This window comes from Lampetra fluviatilis, chromosome 21 (assembly GCF_964198595.1).
Source record: "Lampetra fluviatilis chromosome 21, kcLamFluv1.1, whole genome shotgun sequence".
Taxonomy (NCBI): domain Eukaryota; kingdom Metazoa; phylum Chordata; class Hyperoartia; order Petromyzontiformes; family Petromyzontidae; genus Lampetra; species Lampetra fluviatilis.
The window spans coordinates 11,204,410-11,232,062 of record NC_136295.1 but is presented as its reverse complement, the minus strand read 5'-3'; the positions used below and the strand labels follow the sequence as shown (position 1 = coordinate 11,232,062).

The following is a 27,653-nucleotide window of genomic DNA, read 5'->3' as shown; positions in this document are numbered from 1 at the left end:
TCATGCCCCACTAATCTTACAATAACCATACCCTGTTATTAATTTCATCAATGCCCCGCCCAGCCATGCCCTCTCCTCCCAAGCTCGGCCCAGTGCTGATCAGTCTCTTCAAACATCGCCCAAACCTCCCCTTTGCCGTGCCCAGTGTAATGTTTGAATCCACTCCGGTAATGCCCCTGCTCAGCAGCCTTGCTCCCTTTGCCCTGCCGTGCCCTCTCCTCCCTTGGGTCGCCCCTGTCCGGGTGATGTGTGTGGGGGGGGGGGCGGGAGGCAGTAGAGGTGGAGGAGGCGGGGGCGAGGGGGTTAAGGCTTTGGTTAGGCGGCGTGGTGCGTGGAGGTGGCGTGGGAGGGAAGATGGGGGGGGGGGGTAGTTCCTAGTTCGTGGTTGGTGGTGGTGGTTGGTGGTTGGTGTATGTCAGTGCTGTCAAAGAGTGTAAGCCGTCATCGCGCGGACTCGGCTCGTCATCGTCGCAGCAGGAGAGGCGACTTTGGCCGGCCCGCCGAACAACGAGACCGTCACGTGGGCTCGTGAACCCGTCTGGAACGCTTCTCCCTTCCCATGTGAGGCAGGCACCTGGAGCTGCGCACGTTTGCGTCGCCTCCGTTGAGAACTAATTCCTTTCGCGCTGAGATTTTCGTGCCGAGTTTGTTGCCCCCGCCCCGCACCTCCGATTATCACGGTTGGCTACGTACGGTGCGAAAGAAGGTCAACATACGTACAACATACGTACAACATACGTACAACATACGTCCATGGGAGGGCTGCGGGGCCCGGGGCAAACCCCACGGTGTGCCCCCCCCCCTCCCTGGACTCCTTCAAACTAAACGGGAAGTATGACATCTGACACTGACGTCTAAGTCGCCTCGATTCGCCCGTACACCCTAGGGACGCCCCTGGGTGGTGGTGACGTTGGGAGAAGGTGGTGGTGGTGTTGGTGGTGGAGGTGGTGGTGTTGGTGGTGGTGGAGGTGGTGGTGTTGGTGGTGGAGGTGGTGGTGCCGGTAGGGATGAGGGTGGAGCTTGTTTGGTGATGTGGGGGTGTGTGGTGAAGTGAAGTTTAAAGGTGAGTCTCTGTAGGGATGAGAGCGGGGTGAGAGGGGTGAGTGGGGTGAGTGGGGTGAGTGGGTGAGGTTTAAGGTGAGTATCTGTAGGGATGAGAGTGGGGTGAGTGGGGTGAGGTTTAAGGTGAGTATCTGTAGGGATGAGAGCGGGGTGAGTGGGGTGAGTGGGTGAGGTTTAAGGTGATTCTCTGTAGGGATGAGAGAGGGGTGAGAGGGGTGAGTGGGTGAGGTTTAAGGTGATTCTCTGTAAGGATGAGAGCGGGGTGAGAGGGGTAAGTGGGGTGAGGTTTAAGGTGAGTCTCTGCAGGGATGAGAGTGGGGTGAGTGGGGTGAGGTTTAAGGTGAATATCTCTGTAAGGATGAGAGTGGGGTGAGTGGGGTGAGGTTTAAGGTGAGTATCTGTAGGGATGAGAGCGGGGTGAGTGGGGTGAGTGGGTGAGGTTTAAGGTGATTCTCTGTAGGGATGAGAGAGGGGTGAGAGGGGTGAGTGGGTGAGGTTTAAGGTGATTCTCTGTAAGGATGAGAGCGGGGTGAGAGGGGTAAGTGGGGTGAGGTTTAAGGTGAGTCTCTGCAGGGATGAGAGTGGGTGAGGTTTAAGGTGAATATCTCTGTAAGGTTGAGAGCGGGGGCTGATTTATGTAGAAGTGTAAAGCGCTGAGAGGGGCAGAGAGAAGCAGAGGACACGGAAGATGGAGAGAGACAGCGATAGATTTACTGACATTTAACAGGGAAAGAGAGAGAGAGGGAGGGAGGGGAGGGGGGAGCGAGCGGGGTGAGAGTGGGGAGCCAGGGGAGAGGGCGGGGAGAATGGGAGAGTAAGGTGAATGGAGAGAACGGGAGAGTGGCGGTGTGGGGAGAAGTGAGATGGGGAGGCAGGCGGGGAGATTATTTGGGTGGGGGGGAGTGATGGCGAAGGAGGTGGTCAGAGATGAACACGGTGGAGAGCGAGAGCGTGCGAGTGGGAGAGTGCGCAGGAGAGATGGCAATAGTGCATGGCAGCATTACGTGGGAGAGCCAAGACGGCAGAGCGACGCATTGCACGGGAGAGAGTAGACGGGAGAGGTGGAAGAGAATGCATGGGAGAGTGATGGGGGAGTGATGGGGGAGAGGGTGTCCAGGAGAGAGCGCACGGGAGGGTGATGGGGGAGGAGAGTGTACGCAGGAGAGAGTACACTGTGGTTAACTGTTGGCAGAGCATGTGAAGGCAACCTCTGCTTGTGGCGTGCTTTGATTGGTGACTTGCAGAGCCGTCCCCTCGGGTACGCCGAATCTGGGCGATTACCCCGGGCCCCGCGCTTTTAGTGGTTTTTGGCATAGAGATCCGCGGAAAATGGATATTTTTTTATTATCCCCGTCATGAGCGCGGTTAATCGAGTCGACTGTATTTGCAAATAAAGGTAAGGTTATTGCACAACCCGTGGCGTTAACCGGGGCGGCCGCTTGAGTTTGAACCGCCGGGGACCTCTGCAACGACAAGCAGCCGCGCCGTCTCTTCACTGCGGAGGAGCCCTGCCTACGTACAAACTAGCCCGTTTTATATCAGATACTCTGCTCCCTTTCACAGGCAAGACCTCTTCGGCAGTACTCAACTCAACCCAATTAGTCTCTATGGTTAAGGACATGGTACTATCTCCTGATGACATCCTCGTCAGCTTTGATGTAGTATCTTTGTTTACCAAAGTCCCAGTACCGGACACCCTAACAATAATTGAGGACTTAGTCCAACATGGATTGAATTCTGATGCACCTGCGCTGGTTAGGCATTGCCTCACCAACACCTATTTTACCTGGAATGGCACCTTCTACAAACAGAAGGAGGGTACCCCTATGGGCTCCCCTTTGTCACCAGTTATAGCCAACATGTTCATGGAAAAGTTTGAATCAGACGCCATCCAGACATCCACCCTGCGTCCTTCCTTGTGGAAGAGGTATGTGGATGACACTTTCGTCATCTGGCCTCATGGCCTCCCAGCATTGAACCACTTCTTGGACCACATCAATTCTAGACACCCATCCATTAGATTCACCATGGAAGTGGAGAAAGACGGTAAACTACCATTCTTGGATATTCTGTTTGAGAGGAGGCCTGACGGATCCTTGGGACATTCTGTCTACAGGAAAGCCACCCACACAGATTCCTACTTGAAACCGGATTCCCACCACCACCCATCTCAAAAGAATTCTCTCATCAAAACGCTATACCACAGAGCCCATGGCATTTCTGACAAACACCACCTGACCGGTGAATTAAGACATGTACATCGGGCCCTCAGGATGAACGGATACTCTGACCGTACTATCCGCCAAGCTGTCTCTCCCACCATACAGAAACAGCCACATGAAACTCCGACCAAAACCATCACGTTACCATACATAGCAGGCGTGACCAAAAAGATCTCCAAAATTCTAAACAAACATAAGATCCAAGTCTGATTCAGTACAGTGCATAAAATCCGTGATCTGATTCCATCTGTGAAGGATGTCGTTCCTGACTTACAGTATCCTGGAGTCTACAAATTGAGTTGCATTTGTGGTGATTGCTACATTGGAGAAACAAAACGTCATGTTTCTGATCGTGTCCGCGAGCACAAGTCAGATCTGAAACACGGCAGAACTGATTCTTCTGCCGTTGCCGATCATTGCTACAACTCGGTGGGCTCTCATGAAATTGTCTTTTCCGAGACCAAAGTTCTCTGCAAACCTCCCGGCTACCATCAAAGGTTTGTACACGAAGCCATACAAATATACAAACACAGACATAATTTCAACCGTGATGATGGGTACAAACTTAGTAATCATTGGAAAGATGTTATCAACCACGCAAAAAAGACTTATTTACACTTTTTTGGACCATCTTATCTGACAGGCACTATTTTACTTTACTTTACCGAGTGTTAACATCCCCAGTTATTTTTAACAGTACTCTCTTCATTGTTCAGCCAGCATTGGTATAAACATGGGCATTTTCGTTCTTTTGTCTATCATGTGTATCAGACCTCACCTCCCCCTCTCTGTCCATTGTGTTGGCGTGTGCAGCAGCAACCGCGTCCAAGCCGTCGTCCATTTTTTTGGCCCCGTCCCCCCCCTCCCCCTCCCGATGCGTTGTACGTGGCACTCCGTGCTGTCTTTGAGCCCCGCCCCCCTCCCTCCCGATACGTTCCATTCATTGGCTACCACATTCTGATGAGCTCCCCCCCCCCTCTCCTCCCCCCTTCAACTTGCTTATAAGGGATTACATCTTGAATCATTGCCTCACTTGATGCAGCTAATTCGGCTGTGACGGTCCCACCTGATGACGGAGACTTGTGTTGCCTCCGAAACGTCGTGATTTTTGTTTTATTTTAATTAATTTTGATGTTTTACCTACGTGACTTTACCGAAAAAAAAACCTAAGAATATGAGTCCTGCACCCCCTCCCACATCCTCTCTGATTGAGGTTGTCGTTTGAAAACGCCGCTACTTTCCGTCAGCTCCTTAATTAGGAATTTTAAAAACATTAGGGGGAGGGGAGGGGGGGCTCCCGGAGTAGTCACATGTGACACGGAATTAAAATAGTTTTCACCCCTTCTCGTTTGAAGTTCTAAGATTATTATTTTATTTTTAAAAAAAGTTGGGGGGGGGGGGGGCGGGGAATATCTCAATGTTCATATTTGTTTATTTCCTCCATTCGCAAAGCGACATCACGAAAGCTTCGTCCCGCGGCAAATCTACAACGCAGTCGCGTTCACTACGCCAGCGCGTCCCGCTCCGAAGTGGTTTTTATTCCTGCGAGGATTCGTTCGTGTTACTTTTTTAGTTCTCTGTTAACCCCCCCCCCCTCCAATGTTCCAATAATTATTTGTAGATAATTTCTGGAGGGATTTGTGCGAGATTGCTTGATCAATGTGCGTGCGAGAGAGAGCGAGAGCGAGCGATGCGAGCGAAAGCTTCGCTTTACTGCCTCTGCGTCTGATTGCTCCGGTAGCAGCGGCCCAGATATTCCGCGGGGATCTTTCTTTCTTTTTTTGAAATTGACGCCGAAGATATGTTTTTCTAGCCCAGTTCCCCGGAGATTCGCGGTGAAATCCATCGGGATTGTGGCTTTCAACGGGAATCCTGCCGGGAATTCGCGGCTTTGCATGTGTGTACTCTGCGTTCCCTTTTGTGAATAACTTGTTATTATATTATTATAATAATATTATTATGTTATTATTACGACGACTGCTGCTACACTTGTTTAAGCCTCACTGGAGTCTCAAGGCTCGTTGCAAGGAGAGTTCTGCCAAGTTGTTTGCACAAGTGGGGGTCGATGATGATGTGGCGGCTGCTCCTGCCGTACGCGATTCGAATCGAGCGATTGACAGGTAATGTGTTTTTTGGTTTTTTATCATTGTTGATGTTTGGGCGGCCATCCGTTACACCGTGTGTGGGGTGTGTTTTTGTTGAGCTCTGGGGAGGTGATCGGAGAGCCCGGAGGAAACCGACGCAGAGCAGGAGGTGGAGACAGAGAGAGAGAGAGAACACACAAACTACACAGAGAGAGGCACCGTGTCACGAGTCGAACACAGGCACCCTTCTCGCTGTGCGGTGCGAGTGCCGCCACAGAATCAGAATCTTTATTGAGACCGGAGGAGGAATCCGATGAGCTATGAAGCTCTTTCTTCACACGTGTCCGGGATGGGTGGGTGGGTGGGGGGGTCAGCGAGTGTCAACCACCGTGCCCGCACCGCCCTGCCCGCTGAATTACTTGCCGGGGTTTTGTTGTTGTTGTTTTTGTTGTTGTTGTTTTTGTTGTTGTTGTTTTTGTTGTTGTTGTTGTGTCGTCACTTCACCCGCGACTCGCGCGATCGATCCGGAGCGGTCGGATTACACTCCTCCGAAATGCCCTTTATACAAACAAGTCGTTTATACGACGTCAACAAACAAACACAACTACAACAATCTGATGACAAATGTCGCGAGCCATCGTTCGAAAAGCCTCTCGCGTGTTCCGTCTGCATCTGTTGTGCTCTCCCTTCACTCGCCACGGATCCTTTTCGTTGATCCTCAACGACAACGGGAACCCTCCTCGCGTGGCGTCCTCCGGGCTGCTGGGGTTAGTGGGGCAGGTCCTGGGCCTGGCCCTTCACTAGGTCGGCTCAACCTTAAATAATTACCTGACACGAGTGGCGCGTCTGGTCTTTCGGGGCCGGCACGCCGCCACACCAGGTAGCTGGTTGGGGCCGCGCCAGTTACCACACTTAGGGCTGAGCTGACCTAGGGGGGGAAACCCCACGCACTCGAGGTTGTGTCGATCACCTGCCACTCGCGTTATTAGCCTGGACCAGGAACCACTGAATCGCCACTGCAAGACAAAGATCTCCCGTATAGCCTCAACAGACTGTAGGGGCAAGTGCTGTTAGCGAGTAGCACCTATGAAGGCCGGAACGGCACACCGGGGGGTGGGTGGCCGGCACCACGCCCGGCCGCCTTTGTCTCCCTAGTGGCGATGTTTACACACCGTATCAGGTGCTAATTTGAGACTGAGTCGACCTAGGGGAGGCCCAGGACCGATTCAGATAATCGTCACTGGTGTTGGCCGTGAGCGGGAATCGAACTCGTGTCGCCGGGTTCGTAGCGCAGCGTAGCGCTAACCGCTACACAACCGCTCTCCACATACACGGTCACACACACAGTCACAAACACACACACACGTAGAACCACACAGTCAAACACACACAGTCACACACACACGTAGAACCACACACACACGTAGAACCACACACACACACGTAGAACCACACACACACAGTCACACACACACAGTCACACACACACAGACACACACACGTGCACGCGCGCGCGAACCTTATCCATCTGTGGGTGCCCAGCGTGAGTCATTTGCTGGCTGACGCTTGATAAGAACACGGTGGGCACAGACAGACAGCGAGAAATCCCCCCACCTGAACCACCATCTTTCTACCCCCCATCCCCCGCCGCCACAACTGCCCCCCAACCCCCTCGCCCCCCACCCCACATCATCGTGCCCACGACTAAAACTGAGTAATTGAATTGCTTTATCAGCCACGAGCATAGCGCTGCGACTTATTAGAGCTTCTCTCCTTTCTCCCTGGCAGCCGTCTATTCTAGAATCCGCACAATACGGCGACTGTGTCGGGTGCGCCTGCCAGATACGCGCGCACACACGCGCACACACACGCACACACACACACACGCACGCACACGCACACACACGCACACACACGCGCACGCGCGCACACACACGCGCACACACGCGCACCCTCACCACCAAAAACAAAGAGGCCCCCGCATAGCCTTTAGCAGACAGTTGTGGGCAAGTGCTGCTTGCGAGTAGCGCCTACGAAAGCCGACACGGGCACACTACGGGGTGGGTGGCCAGCAGCACTAGGGCCGCCTTTGTCGCCGTGTTCGCACACCGCACCCGGTACCCGTTCGTCATCACGACGATCACCGCCCGCACCATCATCGTAGTCATCGCGGTTTCAAGTTCCTACGTCGCCAATTATGATGTCAACGTGGTCACATCCGCCGATGCCATCACCACCACCAAAAGCACTATCATCACCACCATGATCATCATCATCACCACTATCACCACCACCAAAACCACTATCATCACCACCAGCACCACCACTAAAACCACTATCATCACCACCACAACCATCATTGCCACCACCACTACCGCGCCTCCTCGCTACCACCGCTGTCCAACCCGGTTCCAGAGCTCGAAGTTGTGGCGCAGGAGACACGCGGCATCCTCCAAGATCTGCACACTCACAGTCTGGCCTTAGACTCATAGACTCACACAGAGACTCATAGACTCACACAGATACCCATAGACCTGCCCTCACAGAGTACACCATCATCTGGCTTTATATTCAAATAGAGACCAACAGGCTCACACAGAGACCTATAGACTCACACAGAGACCCATAGACTCACACAGAGACCCATAGACCTGCCCTCACAGTGTCCACCATCATTTAGCCTCAGACTCAAATAGAGACCCACAGACTCACACAGAGACCCATAGACTCACATAGAGACCCATAGACTCACTTAGAGACCCACAGACTCACACAGAGACCCATAGACTCACATAGAGACCCATAGACTCACTTAGAGACCCCTAGACTCACACAGAGACCCATAGACTCACATAGAGACCCATAGACTCACTTAGAGACCCATAGACTCACACAGAGACTCATAGACTCACACAGAGACTCATAGACTCACACAGAGACCCATAGACTCACACAGAGACTCATAGACTCACACAGAGACTCATAGACTCACACAGAGACCCATAGACTCACTTAGAGACCCCTAGACTCACACAGAGACCCATAGACTCACACAGAGACCCATAGACTCACACAGAGACTCATAGACTCACACAGAGACCCATAGACTCACACAGAGACTCATAGACTCACACAGAGACCCATAGACTCACATAGAGACCCATAGACTCACTTAGAGACCCCTAGACTCACACAGAGACCCATAGACTCACATAGAGACCCATAGACTCACTTAGAGACCCATAGACTCACACAGAGACTCATAGACTCACACAGAGACTCATAGACTCACACAGAGACCCATAGACTCACACAGAGACTCATAGACTCACACAGAGACCCATAGACCTGCGCTCACAGTGTCCACCATCATCTGGCCTTAGACTCGAATCGAGACCCACAGACTCACAGAGACCCATCGACTCACACATAGACTAATAGAATTACACACATACTCATAGACTTACACAGAGACCCATATATCTGCCCTCACAGAGTACACCATTTATCCTCAGACTCAAATAGAGACCCATAGACTCACACAGAGACCCACAGACTCACGCAGAGAACCATAGATCCTGCCCTCACAGTATCCCACCACCATCTGGTCTTAGGCCTTGTCTTGCCCCGTGGTCACCAGGCTCCAAAGCCGGCCTCAGTAACCGGGCCCTCCCTCCCCTCCATCCTGCGCACGCGTCCCATCCAGCGCAGCCGTGTTTTGCCTAATAGCATCTAGAGTGCTTGCCACCTGCCATGCCACTTTGATGGTATCGCTCGATATGTTCAAGGTTGCCGGTAGATTGGAGTACGCGCCACGTGGTTAGAAATAGGCGAGGCACCGCGAGACGTGTGCTCGACGTGGTGTGCCGGGTGCGGTAATAATGTTTCCCGGGCCGCCCGTCCGCCGGAGAGACCGCAGTGAAATTAAAGCTCCGATCGTGAATGCGATTATTGATTATATTATTGACGTGCGGCTGTTTACACCCACCTCCCTCAACCCCCCGCCGCACCTTCACCAACACACAGTGACCGGCGTGGTGAAGTATAGTCAAACGAATCCGCAAGACCGGGACGGCTTGGGTGGGGGAGGGGAGAAGGATCCTTCATCTAGCAGTGGCTTTACCATGGCGGGATGATGACACGGCTGTCAACCCAGACGGTTTACCCCGTATTCTTGTACAGGGAAATTGAGTTTTCAGGTCCATACGGCGTACAGCGGTTTCAATTCGGGCAAAAACAGTTTTTGTCTATTTGTTTGCGTTTCTCGCTTGCGATGGGATTTTGTGGGATGAACGTTGAGATTTATAAGGATCACCGGGTGACCAATAATGTCTGAATTGGTCTGTAACAAGGTAGGCACTAATAAGGGGTTGACAGGTATGTGAGTGTGTACATCCACATATCAAGCAAGCTGCAGCAGCATGCACGATTGCAGACAGCAGTAGCATGATAAGTAGCATCATTGACACCAATTATCAAAACTAATACAGCTAAGTTTTTGTTTAGTAACATAATTTTTATTTCGATTTAAAGCTTTCGTGACTGCAGGGATTCATCTTCTTGGTTCTTTCGGTAAAGTCACGTAGAAGGAAAATAATAAAATAATAAAAATAAAACATAATAAAATCATTCTCACGACGTTTCGGCCACAACGCAAGCAGCCGTCTTCAGGTGGAGAACAGGTCTGTCAGACTCTGCCTTCTCGACAGACCTGTTCTCCACCTGAAGACGGCTGCTTGCGTTGTGGCCAAAACGTCGTGAGAATTATTTTATTCTGTTTTATTTTTATTATTTTATTATTTCCCTTCTACGTGACTTTACCGAAAGAACCAAGAAGAACATAATTTTTCTCTATTTGTTTGTGTCTCTCCCTTGCGATGGGACTTTGTGGGATGAACGTTGAGATGTATAAGGGGCACGGGGTGAGCCAATGAGGTGTGAATTGATCTGTAATAAGGCAGGGCGCTGATACGGGGTTGGCTGATACAGGGCACTGATACGGGATGTAGCGATGATATTACAGTGTCGTCGTCGTTATCAACAATGCAAGATGCGCTCAATGTCTCGAGCCAGTGTGGTACAGGCGTCACAGTTCAACTCCTCGTTAAGACCACTCAGAAATCATCTAACGCCCGTGGGAGGTGAGCAGAGAAGAGTCGTGGGGGAGGGAGGGGGAGTAGTGGGGAGGAGGGGGCTGGTGCTTTGTGGGTGTCACTATGTAACACGATTTTTTTCCCTGGGTATTAAGTGTCATTTTTTTAATTGCTTATGGCTCAAAAGTATAGAAAATGGCTATTATTCCCCCACAAACTTTGCTTTTGTGACCACGACTTTACGTGAAGGAATGACACGTATGCACACGTTTTCTCATTGAAAATAGTTAATTTTCAAAATATCGCTGTCGTGGTCACAAAAGCAAAGTTTGTGGGTAATAATAGCCATTTTCTGTACTTTTGAGGCATACGCAATTAGGGAATAACACTTACTACCCAGCAACAAATTATTTTTTGTTACACAGTGTTATTAAATGAGTGGATTATCAACTTAGCTTTTGTGTCCTGGTCAGAAAAGCAAAGTTTGTGGGGGATAATAGCCAATTTCTGTACTTTTGAGGCATGAGCAATTGAAAAATAACACTTACCACCCAGGAACAAAAATAATTATTTTGTTTGTTAGACCGCGAATCAAAAGACGGTCGTAATCAGATCAGAGGTTACGCTTGTTAGCTGCGTTAGCTGTTTTTTCACCCATCTGTCGGGCTTCTGAAAGAAAATAAAACATATTGCTCGAGAACGCACGCAGTTGGTCGGCGGAGATGGGCGATACATGGAGCAAAGAGTTTGAAGAGAGAGAGCGAGAGAGAGAGAAACATAACATGTCACTTGTAGGGGAGATGGGAACAGCGTTGTGGAGGAGTTCTTGGGCGCTCCGTTGGGCTTGCCGCGCGTTCGCAGCGACGATTAAATTAAAATGTGTCTTTGCGATTGGAACGTTTCAATATGTATTTATACGGGAGACGTGTTCAGCGAATTTTATTTGCAAACGGTGTAGTTCACGTGGATTCGTTATTGTTGATAATAATACATTATATTCTTGGTTCTTTCGGTAAAATTCGGAGAATTTTATTGTTTTATTTTTACTATTTTATTATTTCCCTTCTACGTGATTTCACCGCAATAACCAAGCATATGAATCCCTGCAGTCACGAAAGCTTTAAATCGAAAAATAATAAATTACTTGGTTGTTCAGGAGAGCCCCACGCGGGGGAAGAAACCCACGTGTTATGCGAGGGGGCAACACTTTATCCCCGTACATATAAAAACAGATGGCGATTAGTCCACACTTGCTGCACTGCCTTCTCCTGGAGAACCAGGGTACGGCACTTTAACGCATCGGCTTTCGCGACCAATATTATTTGTAATAAAGTTTTTTTTTTTAACGCGATTTAGGGTTCGATCGCGTAAATATAATTGCGTCGTTAAACCCGACGCAGTTGATCAGCAAGGTTTGTCACGGAAACAAAACGCGCCAATGAGTTATTTGTTCAGCACACCGCTGTGTTGGAGAGTAAACCCACTAGAACGTTGACAATTGGAGGACGACGTTTCCGCTGGTGGTTACAACCAGCTTCGTCAGGATGATTAGCCAGAATTATCAAGAAGAAGTCCCTCCGTTCCGGTCTTAAATTCCATCTCCCAGACGTCCACTGGACGGGAGTTTATTTTCAATTTTTTACAACAATGAGTGTGCGGTGATCCAACAACCCTGATCGCTGTCTCCGCAGCGCCGGGTTACAGACCCTCAGTTCTGCCGCCGGTAGATGGGGCGAAACGTCGGACGTGACGGCTAGTAAGCGCGGGGGGGGGGGGCGGAGTGCCATTGACCCGGCGTGTCAATACGAATGTAAGTGCTTTTGAGAGATGCCTTATTCAGCCTAATTTAGAATGGCTCGTGATGAAATGTAAAGTTTCTGTTTAAATGTTAATGTGTAATTGTTATCGCTGTATTGATCAAGGGCCTCGCAGTGTTTAAGCTTCTGTACATGATTGCTATCGATGTGCTGTCACGTGTTTTCTGCATTGCGTTGTGCGTGGGCCAGGTGTCCCCTGGTAGAATGGGTGGTGGGTCTCACCTGGGCTCCTCCTGTCACCTGGGTCTAGATTGTTGTTGTTGTTATCATTCCGCTGTTTACCCAGGGACATGCCTGTGGGCTCAATCGTCATCACTGCCATCATCATCACCACAATTGCCATCACTACTACCACCACCATCATTTTCACCATCATCATCATCACTGCCATAATCATTATCATTATCACCACCATTGCCATCACCACTACCACTACCACCACCATCATTTTCACCATCATCATCATCATCACTGCCATAATCATTATCATCATCACCACCATTGCCATCACCACTACCACCACCACTATCATTTTCACCACCATCATCATCATCATCACTGCCACAATCACCATCATCATCATCATCACCGTCTGCCCACCAGAGGCCGAAGCGTGATGGACTGTGACGAGACCCCCAGAGATCGCAGTGCGTCGACGATTCAGACCAAGCCAATGGGAGCCACAGCAGCTGCGCATATACCTCATAACGACGATGATGATGATGAGGATGCAGGACAAAGACAAAGACCCCCCGTATAGCCTTCAAAAGACTGTTGTGGCAAGTGCTGTTAGCGAGCCGCTGTTGAAGGCCGGCACGGCACACGAGGGGGTGGGCGGCCAGCACCACGCCCTGATGATGATGATGCACAACATGGAGAGATAAACACTCCCTTCTGTGATCTCCACCCAGAACAGAGACTACGGAACGTGGAACGACTCGGTGCCCGATTTACAAACACGAAGGATGGAGGCATCATCATCATCATCATTATTATCATTATTATTATCATCATCATCATTATTATCATCATCATCACAGCGGCGACGATTCACCACTCCGCTTGCTACTCCTGACGCAGTCATCTGCCACGGCAACGTTCACGTAAAATGAAAGCTGTTGCTCTATACATCAACATCATCAGCCGTACAGAGGAGGAGGAGGAGATCGCTAAACGGGCACTAAATGCTGATTGTTTTCACATCCATCCGAGCGGGAGATGAGATTCGTGCCACCGCGCGTAGCTTTCTATCCATTACCTGGCAGCGCTTTTGATGAAACAAATTACAAAAAATCTAGATTTCAAGTTTTCGTGACTGCATGGATCCATACACGTTGGTTCTTTCGGTAAAGTCACGTAGGTATAAAATAAAATAAATTAAATCACGACGTTTCGGGCGCAACACAAGCGTCCGTCATCAGGTGGGACAACCACAGCAAGAAACAATTGCTGAAGTGGGCAAAAGGGCTGCTTGTATATTTGATACCGAAAGAACCAAAGAGGAAATAAAAAAATATGCAGCCCCAATGAATTAATAACACGGCGGGAGCGTTATCTCAATCCGCCCTTCCCCCCATTGGCGACGGTGCAGAGTGAGGGCGAGCCGGGCAGCCCGGCGGAGCGAGGGATGCCTCGGATTTCACGGGGGTGGAAGGGGTTGTGGGTGGATCGTTCGCTCGCTCGCTCCGCTTTGACAACCCACGCGCCCCATCGTCCTGCAAGGCGCACGCCCAGTGCGGGGTTCACTCTGACGCCATAGGGAGCCGAATGGGGGAGGGGGGGGGGTTGTCGCGTGTAAAAGCTTTTCGGAATCCTAAAACACAAAAAAAATGCACTTTGAAAAAAATATTAATGCGCGATGATTGGTTTGGTTGGTATTGGTGCAGATGAGCTGTGCGGTGAGGTTAGTATCAGTTTAAGTGAGTTTCGTACCGGTGTTGGTGAGCTGTGTGGTGAGTTTAGTATCGGTTTAAGTGAGTTTAGTACCGGTGTGGTGTGATGAGTTTAGTATTGGTGTTAGTGAGCTGCGTGGTGTGGTGAGGTTAGTATCGGTTTAAGTGAGCTTAGGACAGATATTGGTGAGCTTGCGTGGTGAGGTTAGTACTGATGCAGTGAGTTCAATGCCGGCGCCGTTATAATAAAATCAAAATCCATGAGAAGTATCATTGGATGGATGGACACACAGACAGAGACAGACGGAGACAGACCGAGACAGACGGAGGGATGGAGTGGTAATGTGTGGACTGCCAGGTGGATGGACAGGCACAACGCACTCAGAGATAGACTGACGTGGACAGTCACACGGATGAGAGATGTGCCTACAGATGGACACGCTGATTGACACGCGGACACAGAGACGGATTGACGGGCGCAATATCTCCCAGACAAAGCCAGAGTGCACTTTCGTTGGCTCCCTTTAAACAAATATATCGGGTGTTGTTCCATCTGTCTCTCTCGCTGTGTGTGTGCGTGTGGCCAATGTTCATCGCCGTCGGCAGTTCCTTGCCGGTGTCAGAAATTCCACATTCCTATGGTAGGGCCGAGTCCGGCTCCACAAGGCAAACCAAAGCCAACGACTCCTCGTTGAGCAAAGCCCACCACCACCACCACCCCCACCCCCACCACCACCACCACCCCCACACCACCACCCCAACCCCACCACCACCACCACCCCCACCCCACCCCACCCCACCACCACCACTACCCCCACACCACCACCACCACCACCCCCACCCCACCACCACCACCCCCACTCCACCACCACCACTATCACCACTACCACCCCACCACTACCACCCCCACCCCACCACCACCACCACCACCACCTCCACCCCACTACCACCCCCACCCCACCCCCACCACTACCCCCACCCCCACCACTACCCCACCACCACCTTCGCGCACCTCCGATCAGCACGGCTGGCTCGGTACGGTGCGAAAGAAGTTCGACTCGCATACGAAGCCATCATCGGCGGCGAGCGTGACGCTGAGCGATTTGCGCGGGGCGAGTGGAACGCGCCGTGACTTCTCCCGCCCCCCGCCTCCCGCCCTCGCCCCTCGCCCCCTTCTTCTTAATTCAACGTCAAAACAAAAACACCAAAACATCGACACGGTGGCATCTCATTAAATTGCTCTACTCACAGCCGCGAGGCACCGTGGTGGTGGTGCTTTGTGTGCGTGTGTCGTTGTAATATATTTAAGAAACAAACTCATACAATGGGGGGAGGGGGGCGGGGGGAGGAGGGGGGTGTTTGATGGTGGGTGGGTGTGGGGGAGAGCGAGGCTGATTAATTTAAGAAAATGATTGGGTCGTCACCTCTCCGCGATGCGAGCCACGGGGGATGAGTCGCGATCATCTGCGTGCGTCACGTTAGGACAATGGGAACGCGCAAGGGGGTGGTCGATTTATTTATTTGATTACTTCCCCACCCCTCCCTCCCCCTTCCCACTAGGAGGTAGTTGGTGGTTATGGTGGTGGTGGTTGTGGTGGTGAGCCGTTGCGAGCCGCGGTCAAGGGGCCTGATTGTACCGGTTGACTGCCTCTCTCTCTCTCGGTTTTGCCGGCGCCGTTGCTTCGCGTCTGGGTTTTGGGGCTGCCCAGAGTGGCTGCCGAACTTGTCACGAGTCGTCAGAAATCGCTACGGGTCGCCACGAGTAGCCACGAGTTGCCACAAAACGCCACGAGTCTCCAAGAGCCTCCGCTAGTCGCCACGAGTCGAGCTTTCATTCTAGAATCACGAGAAAAATAATTTTCACATTCGGAGCCACGAGTGGCTCCTGAGGTCGCGTCAACTAATTGCTCATGACGCGCGCGCGCACACACAAATAGAACGTAATTACTTCTCACACCATTGTGTGTGTGAGTTTTAGCGAGCATGCGGGAGTGTGACGGAGTGGTGGCGCAGCGGTTAGCACGCTCCACGGACGCATTGAGCCACTTGCATTTGATTTCTGGGCCCCGCTGGCGATACCCGCGGTGTTTATCTGATCCTGTTCCGGGCCGAACGGCATCCTTAAAACACATTGTCCTGCGGAGGGAGCTGGTAGGAACGTTGGGTTGCTCGGTCAATGGCCAGGGTCAACGGCGGCGTGGTGTATTCCGCAAATATGCCCGACTGTGAGGGCGGGCACAAGCCGGCGTGAGTAGGTTAAACGTTGAGTTTTATAAGGGCACCACGGGATGACCAGCCCCTCCCCAACCAGCCCCACCCCTCCCACCCCCACCCAGCCCCTCCCCACCCTCCCCTCTCTACCCAGCCCCACCCCTCCCATTTTTGGATGCGAGACGGACAGACGGACACAATAATCCCCTGTGGGCTGGTGTAACCAGGAGGTTCCTACCAGTATAAGTACCAGGTGCAGCCTGTGAAGAACCTGGGGGGTGGACGGGGAGGAGAACCGGTTCAGATAAACACCACGTGGTGCTGGCCACCCACCCCCTCGTGTGCCGTGCCGGCCTTCTGCGACGCTCAGCGCTTGTCAACCAACAATCTGTCCGGGCGATGCGGGGGATCTTTGTATCAGCTTTCATGTCCGTCGTATGCTGTTGTTGTTGTTACGTGTTGTTACTGTGCTTGCTTATGCAGCGAAGCCTTACCGAGTCTCGTGACTCTTGCTCAGGAGGGGCCTGCCCAAGCTCTTGCCGGAGAGAGGGGATTGCTCTGTACTAAATATTCCAACGTCGTCGTTCGCGCTGTTAATCCCCCGTGATGTAACGACGCCCGACACACATTCTACGCCTTCTTCTTCTTCGCCTTACCAAGAGCCCTTTAACTGTTGAACGCGAGCGCTCTTCTTGAAGCCAGAACTTCGCCTTCTCTCCAACCGCCCCTTCCCCTCGTGCTTATCCCCTGTCGATACCCCTCGAGAATCCAGCCTTTCTCGAAAGTTCGCTCACCCCCTCTCAGCCAATCCCTCCCCCCGCCCCCGCCTTCTTCCACCCTCCTCCCCCCCAACTCTTCGTCAGTCAACCCTCGTCTCCGCCCCCCCCCCCCGTCTTTGACCATTGAATTTGTCCCACTAGTCGCCTTCACCTCTGTGACCCTGACCGATCCCTCGTGTGAGCCCCCCCACCCGCGCCAATCCACACCTCCCGACTGTCCGCTTTGTGCGCGCGCCACAACAGTGAGGTCATTTGCGCTGCACGTTTTTAAAGTTTACATTTTTTTTGATTGGTGCCAAGACGCGGGGGGCCCACGACGCCCAGGGCACGGCGGCCCCTCTCGTGATGCGTCGCCGCGGGAATCTTGAACGCGCACCGTTGAAGTGGTGTTAACCAGGGCGGTCCGCAGGGTTTGAACCGTATAACCTCTGCAGCAAGCAGGCAGTCTCTGTGTCTCCTTGCGAGTCTCTATGTCTCCATGCGAGTCTCCTCTACGTCCATGCGAGTCTCTATGTGAGTCCCTATGTCTCTATTTGGAGTATCTATGTCTATGTCAGTCTCCATGCGAGTCTCTATGTCCATGCAAGCCTCCGTGCGAGTCTCCTCACCGTCTCCGTGTCTCCCCGTGTGTGTGTGTGCGTGCGTGTGTGTGCGCGCGCGCGTGTGTGTGTGAGTGCGCGTGCATGTGTGTGCGTGTGTGTGTGTGCGTGCGTGTGTGTGTGCGCATGCGTGCGTGCGTGCGCGTGTGCTTGTGTGCGTGTGTGCGTGTGTGTGTGTGCGCGTGTGTGTGTGCGTGCGTGTTTGTGTGCGCGTGTGTGCGTGCGCGCGTGTGTGCGCGCGTGCGTGCGCGCGTGTGTGTGTGCGCGCGTGCGTGCGCGTGTGCTTGTGTGTGCGCGTGCGTGCGCGTGTGCTTGTGTGTGCGCAGGGCTTCTCCGGCAACGAGAACGCCGACTCCGTGGTCCGCCACGAGCTGCCGCGCCCGCTGGTCACGCGCTTCCTGCGCTTTGAGCTCCCCGGAGGGGGGGCCCCGGGAGACGCGGCGGGGGGCCAGGCCGGGCACGCGGGGGGCCGGCCTGGACTCAGGGTCGCCGTCTACGGCTGCCAGTACAGTACGTGAGCCAGGGTGGCACCGTGCCCTCCCCCCCCAATTGGGGTGGGGGGTGGCATGAAGTGGAGGGCTGTGACAGCAGAACATTTTTTTAGGGGGGGTGGATCGGAGTCAACTCCCATCCGCCGCAACCATTCGTTCGATTTGTGAGGTTCCAGGTGGTGAAGATGACAGAAGAGATGGAGACGAGTGATAGTGGATGTAGTGGATACGAGAGAAATGAATTGTTGACGAAGGAGCGAGAGAGATGAGAGCAGAGAGGTAGAGAGATGAGACGGACGCGGTGAGCTGAGATATTTGGGCGAGACTTGAGGATGGGAGATGAGATAATGTCCATGTGGCACGGGATAACATGGCATTTTAAAAATAGAAATTCCAACTTTTATTTAAATTGACTTTTTTTCTTCAAATTTTCTTGCTGTGGATTTCACACGTGATGATGATTGCTTGTGTTGCAGTCGAAACGTCGTGAGAATTTTATTGTTTAATATTTGTATTATTTTATTATTTCCCTTCTACGTGACTTTACCGAAAGAACCAAGAATATGAATCCCTGCAGTCACCAAAGCTTTAAATGAAAATTCACTCCCGAATAGTTTATTTTGTTGTTTTTTGTTGTTGTTGTTTCACAACACCACGCGAGCTGCGTGGGCTCACTAAAATAGCCTTTCGCTTGATTTGCAATTTTGCCCGGTGCCACTTCTCGCGTGACCCCGGGGGGTCAGGGTCCAGGGTCCAACTGTTTATGCTTTCACCCCCAAAAGCGCTTCCACCTATCTCTGAATACGAACTGATTCCGTTGCTCCATCTCCACCGGTGAACGTGCTGACGAGCGCGCATTCGCATCCGTGGGTCAGGGGCTACGGGTTTGCATTCCGATGGGTTCGGCATATTTTTTTTGGTGAAATAGATTTGGGTTTTTTGTGTCTGCTGGTGAAACGAGTGGTGCGTTTAGGGTCGGGTTTTATGCGCTCTGATGAGGGTAAGTTATCGGTGCAATTGGCCAGACTTCTGTCGGTGGCTTTGGCAAGGGTTAGGCTGTTGGCTCAACGGGTCAGGGTTCGGAATTCAGTTTGTGTTCGGAGATGGCTTTAATACAATCAGACTCACTTTTAGATCTGACTTCGATAAAAAAAAAAACGGGTGGGTGGGGGGGGGCTCTGGGTTCCGCTTCGCCCTGAGGGATTTGCCACGGTCCAGTGAAAATGGCTCAGCTTTTAGATTCCATTTTTCGATGAGTCGTAGAGATGCGAGTTTTTTTTTTTGGCCGAATTCGGGATGAACCGCGCCTGCGTTCGGCGTCCGCATCAGGTGACAGCTGGGAGGCCGCGTTTTCGGCGATAGGCCGCGACGACTTTTGGTTGCTCCCGGCCCATGGTTACTTGGCGGAGGCATGGTTCACGCCACCGTCATTCCTTAAACCAGGAGCGCGAATGCATGCGGCGTGATAGGGAATGAGTCACTGGAGCGCGTGCCGCTGGGAGATTGGTAGACAATAGAATTCGGGGTAGCAGCCCGTTCTGCCAGTTGGACCTGTGGGCAAGGCACGGAGCCCTCTGACGGAATCTAGAGGGGTGCGAGGCCTGGCCACGCTGGGGAGGATAAAAGGCGAGTTCCGACTCACAGTCGGGGCTGCTGCGATCTGGAGTGCAACTCGCCGTGCCGTCGTCGTTGTCGTGATCTTTGCCCTCTGCAAGCTGTGGGTCTGGCAGCATGGTGGCTGTCCCGACACAGTATGTGCTTATCCCCTAAGGCTGTGAAGGCCGGAATGAAAGAGAGAGTATTTTTTTACTCGTATCTGTGAATTGGCACACTATACACGTGTTTCTATGTAGGGAGCGGTGGTAGCAGTGGTTAGCGCGTTGCCCTACGAACCCTGCGACCCGGGTTCAATTCCCGCTCACGGCCAACAGCCAGTGGCGAAAATATGAACCTGACCTGGGCCTCTCCTAGGTCGACTCGGCCTCAAATGAGTACCTGGTGGTGGTGTGTAAACATTGCTACTGTGGAGAGACAAAGGCGGCCAGGCGTGGTGCTGGTCACCCGCCCCCTCGTGTGCTGCGCCGGCCTTCATAGGTGCTCGCTAACAGCACTTGCCCCAACAGTCTGTTGCAGGCTACACGGGCGACCTTTGTCTTTTTTTGTCCGTCGAACTTCTTTCGCCACCGTGCGTAGCCAACCGCGCTCGTCGGAGAGCGGAAGGGCGACGAGAACGGATCGCGAAAGGCAGGTTCGAAGCGGAGAAATTGCTTCTCCTAAAATCCGACGCGGGTTCGGAAACCGTGCGTACGCAAAACCGCGAATTTCTCGCTGCAAAGACGCTCGGCAAAAGACGGCGGCGTTGTTTAGAAGTGGGGGGCTGCGGGAGGGGGGGGGCTGCGGGAGGGGGGGGGGCTGCGGGAGGGGGGGGGGCTGTGGGAGGGGGGGGGGCAGAGGCCCAGCAGCGGTGACCGCGCAGCCTGAAACCTGTAAATCACAAAGAATAATTCATTCGCGGTTCGGCGCGCTTTTATTTATTTATATATGCTTCCCCTTTCATTATCCCTTTCGGGTTTTTATTTTGACCGTCCCCTCTTAGCCCACGCGCTTCTACGGCTAATGGAGAGACCTAAAAGTGGCCCGAATTTTTAAAAGCCTCTTCCTCCTCCTCCCCCTCGAGGCCACGTGAAACCTGAACGTTGCTGCGTGAAACCCGAAAGGAATCGAGGTGGAACATGAAAGGCCGGGAGGAAGAGACAGGGCGGGGGTGGGTGTGGGTGGCTTGGAAACGATGAAGTAAAAGGGCGAATGGGGCATTGATATGTTTTACTTTTATTTTATTACCGCGGCTGATGGCTAGGTGGGGGTGGGTGGGGGGGTGGGTGGGGGGTGGGTGGGGGGTGGGTGGGGGTGGGTGGGGGGGTGGGTGGGGGGGGTGGCGCAGGCAGGGTTGGGCGAGGTCAGTGGGTGGTCGCATCGAGAGACGAGCGTAAATTTTAATAAGAGAGTACGGCACAATACGGGACAAATTGAAAATTGCTTTTCCGAGGCGCCCATCTATAATTCGGAAAGCCCATTACCGTGTACCTTGTGAAGGTTTCGGTTCCTCCTACTCCCTCCCTCCCTCGAGCGAAAATCACAGCGGGGGGGGGGAGGGGGGGCAAGGAGTAGCAGCTGGAGGAGCGAACGGAGAGGGGGGGGGAGAAAGAGGGGCAATTTCTGGATGAAACGCGGCGATCCTGCCAAGCTGAAACGGGACAATTGGTGACAAATCGTGAGTGCGTTTCGCAGGTTCGTGCGCGCTGCTGCTGGTCGCGGCAGAAGTGGCCCTGATTGCAACGAGAGGTCGGGGGTGGGCGTCAGGTGGGGGCTGGGGGGGGTGGGGTGGTGGGTGGAAGAGACGGACGCGCCAGCAGCGAGTGCCCCATGCCCTTGGCACGCCGGATCGGCGGTCGCGCATCACTCGGCGCGTCGCGGAGCATCGGGCGGTGATGGGGGGCGCTGTGGGGGGGGGGGGCGCTGTGGGGGGGGGGGGGGGCTGGGGGGGGCTGGCTGCTTGGGCACGCCTCGGATCGTTAAGGCGCAGCAGAGGGAGCGCGGTTTCGCGGGACGAAGATGAGCGAGACGTCGCGCAGGGCTGCATCTGTAACCTCCGACACCGGCCACCCCCCCCCCTTTTTTTTTTTAAAAACCGTTGTCAGTTTTGGGTGCACCTTGTAAAAGTGCAGCGGAGGCACGGCCATTGTGTCCACCTCGTTTTCTTCTTCTTTTTTTGTGGTGCCCTTTCAAAAGAGGCTCGCCACCCCACTGGCTTCTTGGGCTTGGCTGCCCGTGATTGGCATGCAGTGGAGAGGCGGCGTGGGGGGGGGGGCGATGCGGGGTGGGGGCTGGAGGACGAGATGGGGGGGGGGCCGTGCTGCCTACGATTGCTGTTGGGTGAGGTGAGGGGGGGTGCTCACCCAACGGGTTACATTACAAGGCTCTCCCTTTCGCTTTCATTCGCTGCCGATTACCATTTCCGTTACGACCGAGATGACCATCTGCCACCAGGAAGCGCTCACTTCTCGTGTCCACTACGGGTGCCCACCCAGGGTGCTCACCCTGCGTGCCCACTCCTCGTGCCCACGGCCGGGAGCGGCCGCTGCTTGCGTCTCCAATCTGGTCCCCCCCCCCCCACCTCTCTGTTTCTCTTTTTTTTACGATCAGTGGTAGCAAGAAGATGCTCGGTGTAGTCGGCACTTTGCTTCGTTCATCATTTCGTATTTTTTTTTATAACTTTGCTTTATGTAAACCCCCACCTCTCGCTCACTCTCTCTCTCTCACTCTCCACTCGCCACCTCTCGGCTACAATTCCCCATCGTCCCACTCCATCCTCGCTCTCTCCGTCTCTCGCATGCACTCCTCCTGCCCCACACTCTCCCCTGTCCTCGATCGCTCGTGCTGCCTTCCCTCTCACCTCACTCTTCCTTTCTCCTCCCTTCCATCTCCATAAACTCTCTGATCCCTCACGCGCTGCTCTCCCCTCCTCCCTCTCTCCCCTCCTCCCTCTCTCCCCTCCCTCTCTCCCCTCCCTCTCTCTCTTTTTTACGATCAGTGGAAACAAGAAGATGCTCGGTGTAGTCGGCACTTTGCTTCGTTCATCATTTCGTAATTTTTTTAAAACTTTGCTTTATGTAAAACCCCCACCTCTCACTCTCTCGCTCACTCTCTCTCTCGGTCACTCTCTCGCTCACTCTCTCGCTCATTCTCCCGCTCTCGTTCTGCACGCAGCCCTTCTCGCAGTACGACGGCCTCCGACGGGTAGCTCATATCTGCATGCAGAGCTCCCCGTCATCTGCCACCGAGCACACGGCCTCCTCCATCGCCCACTGCTCCTTGAAGGCCGGCACGGCTCCCTCCCTCTCTCCCCTCCCTCTCTCCCCTCCCTCGCCGTTTCCTCTCTCGCCCCACTCCACTCCACTCTCCATTCACTCTCCATTAACTCTCCCATCCCTCTCCCCTCCCTCTCGTTATCTGCTCTCCCCCGTTGATAATGAGAGCCACGCTGTCGTATCTGCACGCGCTGATGGGCCCTGGGTGGTGTCCCGCGGACGTGGGGATTCAGTGCGGTTATGGACAAGGAAGTCTGTAGAGACCACTGCAATAGAGACACTGCAATAGAGACACTGCAATAGAGACACTGCAATAGAGACACTGCAATAGAGACACTGCAATAGAGACCACTGCAATAGAGACACTGCAATAGAGACCACTGCAATAGAGACACTGCAATAGAGACCACTGCAACATCACTGCCTAGGTCATGCCGTGTGGTGATACAGCGCTACCGTGGGAAGCGGTGGTGTAGTGATGAGCGGCACCGCGTTACGAAACTGGCGTCCCGATAGTGACCACGGTGTAATGCTACGACTCACGATGATTACGATGACGACAAGGATGATGATGATAGAGATACTGATGGTGACGAGTATGATGCCCATGTCTGGATCCTGAGCTGTCGTTATAATTTCCGTATCTTACCCGACACAGTCTTGCCGAGTCTCATGTATATATTTAATAATATAAATAATCATTATTACGATGATGGGGGGGGGGTCAGAAGTGCCCGCACAACAGCCACCGCGCGCCGAGGGAGACCACGCGCGCACACTCCGTCTAGACGGAGATGATTTCTGAAACATTGAGGCTCTGATGACTTCTCCACGGAAACTGAGCGAGTGGTAGGGGAGGAGGAGGGCAGCGAGCGTGGGGGGGGAGGTGAGCGCAGAGCTGACAGATGGGGCTTTGAGGAACCCCACGCCCCGTGCTCTCCCCGTCACTCTCTGCCACCCCCCCCCCCACCTTGCACACACGCACGCCCACGCGCGCTCACACATCCACATCGAGCTTGCGTACCCACCACCTGCACGCCCCAACCACGCACGCATATACCCGACCCTCAACACATGCACCCACCTCGACGCGCACTCACCCAACAAAGATCCCCCGCGTAGCCTGTGACAGGCTGCAGGGGCAAGTGCTGTTAGCGAGCACCCTATGAAGGCCTGCACGGCACACGAGGAGGTGGGTGGCCAGCACCACGCCCGGCCGCCTTCGTTTCCTTCCTCTTCCTATTGGCGATGTTTACACATTTGAGGCTGAGTCGACCTAGGGGTGGCTAAGGACCGGTTCAGATAATCGTCACCGGTGTTGGCCGTGAGTGGGAATCGAACTCGGGCCGTCAGGTTCGTAGCAGAACCCGCTAACCGTTGCACTACCCCCTCCCCACCTACACAACCATCTATGTACATACTCACCCACAGATGCACCAACAGCCATCCACCTACACCGACCAATCTGCACACCAACCCAACTATATGCCCACCCACCTACACACACACCCCCACCGACACACCCACCTACACACACACCCCCACCGACACACCCACCTACACACACACACACCCACCAACATAATCAACCACCCAAGCAGGTCACCTGCTATTCGCCCATGAACAGATTCACCCAAACACTACACACTCAACCACCGACACACCCACCCCTCCACGCAGCTATGCACAGACCACACTCACTCTCCCACCTACACTCCTCCACCTACACACCTACTCTGCCATTTATGTTCACGGACCACTGATGCCGTTTCCATCTCCCCAGCAACCAGCGAACACACCCACCACTTGGCCTTGAAACGCCACACGGCTCACCAGAATCAGAATATTTCTTTATTCTACAGAAATCCCATGGGCTGTAAAGCTCTTTTTTCACAGATGTCCTATAGGGGCAGGTAAACAAGTTACAATAACAAACACAGTACAAAACATAATAGCAATGCAAAGTAGCAGAGAGATAAACAAATCACACAAACACGTACAAATAAAAACGAAACCACCCACATCCTTCCAAACAAAGCCCACTGAGGCATTAACTTATTTTTCAAAAGCGACCTGGCCACCACAAATGATAGCTCAACAAAGTAGCCCATCATTGTTTACATTTATAGCAGCCAAAATAATGTTCAATAGCCTCAATGCGAGTTTCAAAATGTGGAGGGGAAATGTAAATATTGTGTTCACCGGCTAGGACGGTTGGATTTCTGGTGCGACCTGTACTGGGTACCAAACTCAGCCGTGGCGGCTTGCACGAGCCACAGTCCTGCATCTCTCACCCCCGACTAGGGGTCGGCACGGTTTGAACCGACTCAAACTGGTTTCAAATTGAGCAATCCAAACCAAACCAGCGACGACTGAACCAAACCAAACCAAAACCAAACCAAACTAAGCTAAACCAAACCTCTTAAGTTGGCTTGAACCAAACTAGTTTGAGCCGGTTCCACCCTGTCCGAGCCAAACCGAGTCGGTTTTCGTAGCCCCAAACCAAACCGAACCAGTTCAAACAGAGCCAAACCAAACCGATTTGGTTCGGTTCAAACCGCGGTTTGGTGGTTTGAGCCAAACCGTGCCGACCCCTACCCCCGACTTTGTGTTCCCCCCGGCATCATCAGCAGGGGAGGGTAACAGACGCCAATCCCAGCTGTAAGCGATAATCAGATAGTGAGAATTATATTATTTTATTTTATTATGTTTTATTTTTATTATTTTATTACTTCCCTTCTACGTGACTTTACCGAAAGAACCAAGAAGATGAATCCCTGCAGTCACGAAAGCTTTAAATCGAAAGATAATCAGATTCTCGCTCGCAATTTTTGAAGAATTCACCAAGAGCGGGCCCATTGTGTGGGGTTTTTGGATGGGGCCTCGAGGTGGATGCCCGACGCCAGGTAAGGCCCACTAAGCTATTTAGCTCTTTTTCAAAAGCGATCTGGCCACAGATGATAGCTCAACGAAGTGTCTCATCATGTGGATATTGAGAGCAGCCAAATACTACATGTTTCTAAATGTGGAGGGGAAAACCGGAGGACCCGGAGAAAAATCCACGCGATCGCGGGAAGAGAGACACGCAAACTCCAAATATACAGGAGGCGTCGGCGCCTGAATAGAACCCATGACCTCTTGCATACCAGGCGAGGTAGTTAACATCTTGCAACCGTGGCGCCCGTGGCAAGCGCATCTTGCAAATGACGGGCCTACGGTCCTGGTGTCAAGTACCTGAACTCGAATTCGCTTTTCTTCCACTGCACAATCAAGCAGATGTTCTTGTTTGGGCCCCAAGATGTTGCGTGGAGTTCGCTGATGAAGAGACAGCGTGTCGGTGATTAAAAGCCCACGGGGTCGCTCCACAATCTGGCAGCGTCCTTCTCTCGCTATTGTTGAGCCAATCTGGCCCACGCATTCCAATTACTCCGTGCTCAAAGCGTTAGCGTCGTGACCCACTCGGGCATTAAAGTCACTTCAGCAAGACGACTTTGTCCTGAGGGGCCACTTTGGCTAAAGCACGGGTTAGGAGGTCATGCGAGGCATCTGACTCATCTACCTCGCTGGCGTCCCTCCACAGATGTTCATCTTCGGTGGGGGGAGGGGGGTGGAGGCTAACACCACCACCGTTTGTCGCCTCCTGCTGTAAGCCAAGCGAATCCACTACAGCCTTTCACTCACGATCTCCCACACACATCATCGCCACGTTCTCACACCTGCCCTGATTTTGTTTCATTATAAAAGAGGATCCACTTCACCGTTGTTTAACGCTATCTACCCCGACGAGAGGATTGAGTGTTAGTGGCCCATGCATGTGGCCTGTGGTCCAGCACTGTGGAGGCGAGGGATGGTGAATCGGACAAATGACGAATTGCATTTGAGGCGCGCCAGCAGAATGCAAACGTGGACTGATCTCGCGGGTCCCTACTGTATGGGATCGAGCGTTGCCCCGTCGCACATGTGGGGTTTCTCCGGATGCCCAGATTTCATCCCACATGCATAATAAACTACTAATTGGCTGAAAAAAACTTAATACACAGAAAACTGCGGAACAATTGTTGCTAGCACCGGCTGACCGCCTGGCAGATGTTCCAACTCGTCCCGTGGTTCCAACTCGGCGATTGTGAGATGCATTTTTCCACGAACGATGCTCTCTCTCTGAAACCAAAAGAACGCAACAATTACGACTGGCCACCCCTCGCTGTGACGTGAACTGGAACCAGTCCTCCGAGCCTCCTTATCGCACGGACGTCCACGCGGCGAGCGTTTAGACATTTCCACGTGGACAGCCGCAGCGATTGGAGGTCGCTTCTGGCGATAGTTCCCGCATGGGCTTCGCCAAACGGGGGGGGGGGGGGGGTGTGGCCTCCAGTACATTCTTTAAATTTTCATTTTTGTTGTCTCTTGGCAATTAAGTTTGCTGTGGACGGGCTGCCAGCTACTCACCCCGCTCCAAACCAGAGCCCCCCCCCCTCGCCCCCCCCATTCGCCCCCCCCCCCATTCGCCTCCCTGGAGGATGAGAGAGCGCCAGGTG

General features: G+C 53.0%; 1 protein-coding gene across 1 annotated transcript in view; it reads left to right on the top strand.

Annotated features, from left to right (window-relative positions):
• The window catches only part of LOC144938229 (contactin-associated protein-like 2), a 137,787-nt gene that overhangs the window by 38,137 nt on the left and 71,997 nt on the right, over positions 1 to 27,653 (top strand). Inside the window, exon 4 of the mRNA XM_078866054.1 lies at positions 18,086 to 18,269. Coding sequence (XP_078722180.1) covers positions 18,086 to 18,269 — 184 coding nt within the window. The remainder of the gene's footprint in view (positions 1 to 18,085; positions 18,270 to 27,653) is intronic.